Source organism: Mus caroli, chromosome 6 (genome assembly GCF_900094665.2).
Source record: "Mus caroli chromosome 6, CAROLI_EIJ_v1.1, whole genome shotgun sequence".
Classification (NCBI taxonomy): domain Eukaryota; kingdom Metazoa; phylum Chordata; class Mammalia; order Rodentia; family Muridae; genus Mus; species Mus caroli.
The window spans coordinates 60,254,803-60,263,034 of NC_034575.1; the positions used below are offsets into that span (position 1 = coordinate 60,254,803).

General features: G+C 37.1%; 1 protein-coding gene across 3 annotated transcripts in view; it reads left to right on the forward strand.

Annotated features, from left to right (window-relative positions):
* The window catches only part of Prdm5 (PR/SET domain 5), a 159,520-nt gene that overhangs the window by 121,985 nt on the left and 29,303 nt on the right, over positions 1-8,232 (forward strand). For all 3 annotated transcript variants that reach the window (XM_021165000.1, XM_021164998.1, XM_021164996.2), the window contains one exon: positions 2,211-2,296. In XM_021165000.1, coding sequence (XP_021020659.1) covers positions 2,211-2,296 — 86 coding nt within the window. The remainder of the gene's footprint in view (positions 1-2,210; positions 2,297-8,232) is intronic.

The window sequence follows — 8,232 nt, forward strand, 5'->3', positions numbered from 1 at the left end:
GATTGGAGCAGAAGCTGTGCTCCACTCACCAGAAGTCTCCATTTGGTTGTTTTTAATTTTTGGCTATTATGAATAAAGCTGCTATGAACATAGTTCATACCCTTATGGTAGGATGACATGTCCTTGAGATATATGCTCAGGAGTGGGTCTTGAGGTAGATGAATTGCCAATTTCCTATTGATTTTCAAAGTGGCTAGACAAATTTTCATTCCCATCATTAATGGAGGAGTGTTCCCCTTGCTCCACATTCTTGTCAACTTGAGTTGTCACTCATGTTTTGACCTTAGCCATTCTGACAGATATATGATGGAATCTCAGAGTTGTTTTGATTTTCATTCCCCTGATGGTTAAGGATGTTGAAATTTTTTTCAAGTACTTCTTGGTCATTTGAGATTCCTCTGTTGAGAATTCCATGTTTAGATCTGTACCCCATCTTTAAATTGGATTATTTGGTTTGCTGATGTCTAGTTTCTTTTTTATGTACTTCTGAAATTAGCCCTCGTTCAGAACTGAAGTTGGTGAAAATCTTTTCCCACTCTGTGGGCTGCCATTTTGTCCTATTGACAGTGTCCTTTGCCTTACAGAAGGTTTTCAGTTTCATGAGGTCCCATTTATTAATTGTTAATCTTAATGCCTGTGTTGTTGGTGTTCTGTCCAGGAAGTTGTCTTCTGTGCCAGTGTATTCAAGGCTATTCTCCACTTACTTTTCTATCAGGCTCAGTGTAATTGGTTTTTTGTTGAAGAATGCAAATATATTCTTATCTATTACCCTGCACAAAACTCAAGTCCAAGTGAATCAAAGACCTGATTGAGTCAACATGATTATAATTTAATGTGAAACTTAGAAGTTATAATTCTTTATTCTGTCATGCAAAGCCAAAGGTTCTACAGTCATAATTATTACTTCATGTATTCTAGGTATTCTTGCTAGTGTAAAAGGTCTATTTCTCTTACAATGGTTGGTAACTTAAAAAGTTCTTTAAAGATACCTGTTCTTGCTATAGCTGATACTTCGATGGCTGCAACCATTTTATGGTGCCAGTCAAACCATACTTTAATCTTTACTTTGATCCTGTCATTCTGAGGTTGTAATTTAACCAATGCCTAAGGTGATCTACTTAAAATGGAAAATGCTCCTCTGCTGGCGCTTCCAGCACATGGTCATTCCTAGTGTAAGTTAGGTCAGTCTTGAGTCTTATCTCATGAAACAGTGAAGAGATGGGGGAGATGAAGTAGAGCCTCTTCTGGGAAAAAGATGAGGTTGAACAACAGAGAGCATGTTGCTGCCCTAGTGGGGCCATTGGGATAAGTCATACGATGCTCAAGTTGAATCAGAAAAAGAGGACTCTTACGTACAGGCCTGGCCCTGTGCAAGGAAAGGCAGAATTTTGTAGTTGCTGAGGACATTAATTTTTAAACTTCATTTTACTGATCTTAGACTGTAGCAAGTGTCTAGCATCTTGTAATGTTTGTCATGTTTGTCTATTGTTCAAGGAAGAATAAAGAAAGCTGGTGATCTAGACCTATGTTATTATTGCAAATAATGGTGCTTTGATGAGTATAGCCTTGAATTCTTTTGATATATTAGGCTTTGTCATATTTTATCATTTTCAAGTAGGAGTTTTGTTTTTTGCAGGAAGGGGTATATGCATGCATGGTCTTCCTTGTCTTGAAAAACATCCTTTCAATTTTCTAAATTACAGCCTCAATTTAGAGCTATTTGGTTATATATAAAACGTGTGTATCAGTTGTTGTGTAGCTAACATTGGTTAAATACCAATGATTCTGTTTAACATGCTTTATAGGCTCTGTCTGAAATGCATAGATGTGATCCAATTTCATCTATATGAAACTTTTATTAAGTGAAGCCATTAAAAAAAAAACAAGTTAAAGGCCTTTATAATGAGGAGAATGGTCATAGAACAGATTGATACAAAATAGTTTTACAAGCTCTGATAATTAGTGCATTTAATTGGATTCATGGATTTGAAGGACATGCAGCAACCCCTGGGCTACATGGTGGTTTTTGGGTGTTGGCCCTGTTGGGGTCGAGGACATACCCTAGTATGTGCTTCCTGTACTATGGTGCTCCTCCTGCCCAGCTGTGCCTGTACCACCTTTGTAGCCATGAGCCCTGGTGAGAAGCAGTGGCTCTGAAGATGTCCTGCAGTGTTAAATTTTTCTGACATGAACATTTTCTTTATTTGTAGGTGAGCGTCCCTATCAATGCCCGTACTGTGAAAAAGGATTCAGTAAAAATGATGGACTGAAGATGCACATTCGTACTCACACCAGGGTAAGACCCATATTCTGTCTCATTTCTGTTGATCAAAAGGAAGCCATATCTATTCTAAAGGAAGCATATTTAATATCACATGAGAAAAGTGCTATAACTGAAGTTATGTCAACGTCTAGCTTAAAATCTGAAGGTAAACTTTTAAAAGAAAAGTCAATGGAAAACAACTCAAACCACAAAGTGTCCTGACTTTCCAACTTTGAGTCAATATGCAAGGTGCCAAACTGCCAGTATTTTAGTCCTAGAAAATGTCTCTTGTAGAGAACATGTCTCTTGTAGGTGAATGAGTTCCGAGGTGTACCACATGCAATGTGTCATTTCTCTCTGAGCTGTTACAGCATCTCACTGCCTTGTTCTGTTCTGTATACCTGTTCCACATGCAAGTTTCAGGCTCATGTGTTTTAAAAGTGTTATGTGCCAGCTGTCCTGTGTTCACACGTGTTCCCCTGCTTACTGCCCAGCACAAGTGCCTACAATCCTAGAACTAAGCAGGGGGTGGCTGCAGAAGAAGGATTTCAAGTCCATTGGCAGCTACATAGGGACCTGGAGGCCAGCTTGACCTTGTCTACTCAAGACCTTGTCTAGCTCAAGGAGAGAGAGAGAGAGAGAGAGAGAGAGAGAGAGAGAGAGAGAGAGAGAGAGAGAGAGAGAGAGAGAGGATAAGTATAAATTATAACGTAAGCTGTAAGAGATTAAATAGGTATTATAATATTATTTAAATACATACCATTCAAGATACTTATTTTCACAGTGAGCATTAATAAAGAGGCTTAAGTCAATTCTAAATCATTGAAGAATTATTCTAGGATTTGTGAAATGGCTCAGCAGGTATGGGCACATGCTGAAGAGATGGATGACTTGACGTGTGTTCCCAGGACCCACATGTTGAAAACTGATCATTTGTAAAAGCAAAAATTTAATAACAGTTTTTGGATATTGTTTACAAAGTAAGTTATGTTCAGAGAATCAATGTGATTTTTTTTTTTTTTTTTTTGTCGACTTGACACAAACCTAGACATATTGGGTTATTTGGTTTTTTTTGTGATTAGCTTCTTGAGTTCTTTATATATTTTGAATATCAGCCCTCTATTGGATGTGGGATTAGTGAAGATTTTTTTCCCAATCTGTAGGTTGCCAATTAGTCTTATTGACAATGTCCTTTGCCTTACAGAAGCTTTCCAGTTTCATGAGGTCCCATTTATCAATTGTTGATCTTAGAGCATGAACCATTAGAGTTCTGTTTAGGAAATTTCCGCCTGTACCAATGAGTTCAAGGCTCTTTCCCACTTTCTTTTCTGTTAGATTCAGTGTATCTTGTTTTATGTTGAGGTCCTTGATCCACTTGAACTTGAGCTCTGTGCAAAGTGAAAAATATAGGTCTATTTTCATTTTTCTACATACAGAGAGCCAGTTATACCAGCACCATTAATTGAAGATGCTTTCTTTCTTCCATTGTATATTTTTGTCTTCTTTGTCAAATATTAAGTGACCATAAGTGTGTGGTTTTATTTCTGGTTCTTCAATTCTATCCCATGGATCAACGTGCCTGTCTCTGTACCAATACCTTGCAATTTTTATCACTATTGCTCTGTAGTACAGCTTGAGGTCAGGGATGGTGATTCCAACAGCATTCTTTTATTGTTAGGAATTGTTTTTGCTATTCTGGGTTTTTTCCATTTCCAGATGAATTTGAGAATTGCTCTTTCCATGTCTTTGAAGAATTGTGTTGGGATTTTGATGAGCATTGCCTTGAATCTATAGATTGCCTTTGGTAGGATGGCCATTTTTACTATGTTAATTCTGCTAATCCATGAGCATGGGAGATCTCTCCATTTTCTGAGATCTTCTTCTATTTCTTTCTTGAGAGACTTGAAGTTATGGTCATACAGTTCTTACTCTTGTTTGTTTAGAGTTACCCCAAGATATTTTATACTACTTGTGGCTATTGTGAAGGGAATTGTTTCACTAATTTCTTTCTCAGCCTGTTTATCGTTTGTATAAAGGAAGGCTACTGCTTTATTTGAGTTAATTATATATCCAACCACTTTGCTGATTTTGTTTATCAGCTGGAGAAGTTCTCTGGTAGAATTTTTGGGGTTGATTATGTTATACTATCCTATCACCTGCAGAAGTAATAATACCTTAAGTTCTTCTTTGCCAGTTTGTGTCCCCTTGATCTCTTTTTGTTGTCTTATTGTTCTAGCTAGCACTTCTAGTACTATATTTAATAGATATGGGGAGAGTGGGCATCCTTGTTTTGTCCCCAATTTCAGTGGGATTGCTTCAATTATGTATCCATTTAATTTGATATTGGCTGTTGGTTTGCAGTAAATTGCTTTTATTATGTTTCAGTATGGTGCTTAAATTTCTGATTTCTCTAATACTTTTTAACATGAATGGATGTTGTATTTTATCAAATGCTTTTTCTGTATCTAAGGAGATGATCATGTGATTTTTTTTCTTTGAGTTTCTTTATATAGTGGATTACGGTAATTGAATTTCATATATTAAACCAACCTTGCATCCCTGGGATGAAGCCTACTTGATCATGGTGAATGATGGTTTTGAAGTGTTCTTGGATTCTGTTTGCATGAGTTTTATTGAGTATTTTTGCATCGATATTCATTAGCGAGATTGTTCTGAAGTTCTCTTTTTTAGTTGGGTCCTTGTGTGGTTTAGCTCTCAGGTGTGCTGTTAAGTTGTTAGTGTAAGATTTCTCCAGTTTTTTTTACCAGGGCACTTAGTGTTATTAACTTTCTTCTTAGCACGACTTTCATTATGTCCCATAAATTTGGGTATCATTTGTCAATATTTTCATTAAATTCCAGGGAATCTTTAATTTCTTTTTTTATTTCTTCTCTAACCAAGTTATCACTGAGTAAAGAGTTGTTTGGTTTCCACATGTATGTAGTTTTTGCTGATATTGAAAACCAAACCTTAGGCTATGGTGATCTGATAGGATGCATGGTATCATTTCACCTTCTTGTATTGGTTGCAGGGTGTGACCAATTATATGGTTGATTTTAGAGAAGGCACCATGAGGTGCTGAGAAGAAAGTGTATTCTTTTGTTCTGTAGATATATGTTAAATCCATTTGGTTCATAACCTCTCTTAGTTTCACTGTGTCTCCATTTGGTTTCTATTTTAATGACCTGTCTATTGTTGAGAATGTGGTGTTGAAGTCTCCCACTATTTTTGTGTGGAGTTCAATATGTGTTTTGTGCTTTAACAGTTTTTTGTTTGTTTTTTGTTTTTTGTTTTTTTGCTCTTGCTTTTGGGGCACAGATGTTCAGAATTGAGACTTTCTCTCGGTAAATTTTTCCCTTGATGAATATGAAGTGTCCATCATGCTTGATAACTTTTGGTTGAAAGTCTATTTTATTGGATATTAGGATGGCAACTCCTGCTTGATTCTTTGGGTCCATTTGCTTGGAAGACCTTTTTCCATCCTTTTACTCTGAGATGGTTTCTGCCTTTATTATTGAGGTCTGCTTCTTGTATGCAGCAAAATGTTGGATCTTCTTTGCTATCTAGTCTGTTAGCTTATGTCTTTTTATAGGTGAGTTGAGTCCATTGATATTGAGAGATAGTAAAGACAGATGACTGATGGTTCCTGATATGTTTTGTTTTGTAGGTGGTTTTATGTGCTTGTGGTTCTCTCCTTTTGGCTTTGTTGTAAGATGCTTTATATCTTGTCCTTTCTTTGGTGCAGGTACCTTCCTTGTGTTGGAGTTTTCCTTCTAGGATCCTTTGTAGGGCTGGATTGGTAGATAGACACTGTTTGAATTCAGTTTTGTCCTGGAATATTTTGGTTTCTCCATCTATGTTGATTGAGAGTTTTGCTGGGTATAGTAGCCTGGCTGGCATTTGTGTTCTCATAGAGTGTGCATGACCTCTGACTAGGCTTTTCTGGTTTTTATAGCCTCTGTTGAGAAGCTTGGTGCAATTCTGATAGGTCTACCTTGGTTATGTTACTTGGCCTTTTTCCCTGGCAGCTTTTTAATATTCTTTCTTTGTTCTGTACATTTAGTGTTTTGATTATTATGGGACAAAAGGATTTTGTTTTCTGCTCTCATTTATTTGGTGTTCTATAGGCTTCTTGTATCTTTATGGCCATCTCTTTCTTTAGGTTGGGGAAGTTTTCTTCTATGACTTTCTTGAAGACGTTTTTGGGTCCTTTGAACTGGAATCTAACATGTGATGTGGTAACCATCAGAAGTTTAAGGAGCAAACAAATTTAATCCTCCTAAGTCAATTACTAGACTGTGAGGATGCTCCAGTGGAGGGGATGATTGACCATCATGCTCATTGGGCTAGGCAGATGTGTCTAGGTGAGCAAAGTGAAAGTTCCCTATAGGTTTGTCTTGAGTGGCCTCTTCACTGTCACCACAAAGGCTGAGGATGAGTGCTGAAGTATGACATATTGAGACAAGCTGGGCCGTAGGTGATCATGCTTATAGTTGCATTTTGAGTGGATGAGTAGCATAGTCTTTTTTTTTTTTTTTTTCCTCTCAGGAAGGTCTAGAAGTTTTGATTGGGACTGAAGACAGCAGTCTGAAGGTCATGAACTGAGATAGTTGTAAAATTGTTTTTAATATAAATGTAACCATTGAATTAGTCTGGCAGCTGTGTTTCTTACCCACCTAATTCCCCTTGCCATGAGCCAAATACTGAGTAATTATTATTCCATCCTGAACCTGTAGGCTACTCAGGTTTCTTACCAGACAACATTTCCATCCTACTTGAATCTTGTCATCCTTTCTTAATCCAGCTCTCTTCTACTGATGTTTTCTGACCCCTTCCCCTGACTCCCTCCTTCACTTCTTTCTCCATCCTGGAATCAGAAAATCCCACCTACTCTCTCTGAAGCTCTCTACTGGCTCATTGGCTTTTATTGGCAAGGCAGAGAATGAATGAGGAGCAATGTTTATATAAACTTGAGAAAGGAGCATCTTCTAAGAACAAACATAACAAAGCCATGTCTGGATTGTAATAAGATATGAGGACACAGAAGTCAGCACATGAATAACTTTACACAGTGTACAAAAACATGCCTACAGACAGTGACCTCCACTGGGTGGCTGTGGGATTTGAAAATAGAGAAGAGATATGGAGTATCTGAAATAAGTGTTACCAAAGTTATTTATACGTTATATTATATGATGGTGGATCCAGAAGAGTCACAAATGAATCTGGGAAACCCAGAAGAGATGTTTTGAAAGGTTGTGGTGCTCTGCATAGACACAAAGTTGGTTTAGCTAGTAGAGTTAAAGGAAAAGGAGAGATTAGGAAGGATGTGAGATAGATTCACTATTGTATGCATTAAGAAACTAAGAATGTCACTGTTTTTATATGGAGAAAGGATAAAATGTACAAATTTAATAAATTATATGTTTACCATGAATTTAGAGAAATTTATGTTTTTTAATTTCTCTGCTTTGTTATCTCCTATGCTATAGATGTGTTGATTTTTTTGGTGTTGTTTTTGTTGTTGTTGTCTTGGTTTTGTTTGTTTGTTTACTACTATTTGAAAACACGTATAATTTGATTGAATTAGTATAGTTCTTAAGGTTCTAGTGTCCTTATTTTTCACAGATAATTTTTTTATTCCTTGCTATTTCCTTGAAAATAACTGAGTTTATAATGTTGTGCTTTCTGGCTTGGAATCTATGTGTACATGGAACTGGGCATTTTTATCTCATCAGCTAAGCTACCTTTTTCTTACAAAGCTGGGACTGATACCTCTACTCCGCATCATCAGCTCACTTGGCCAATCATCACTTACAACTTCTGTGTAACCTGTGTTTGCAAACTAGTTGGCTCTTTTTAAAATCACAGAAAAGGAGAAAAGCACCAGGGCAGCTAGGGCGCAGGGTCGGCTGACACTCGCCAGCTACCCACAACACCCGCCACAGGATCTTAAGACTTCTGGTGAG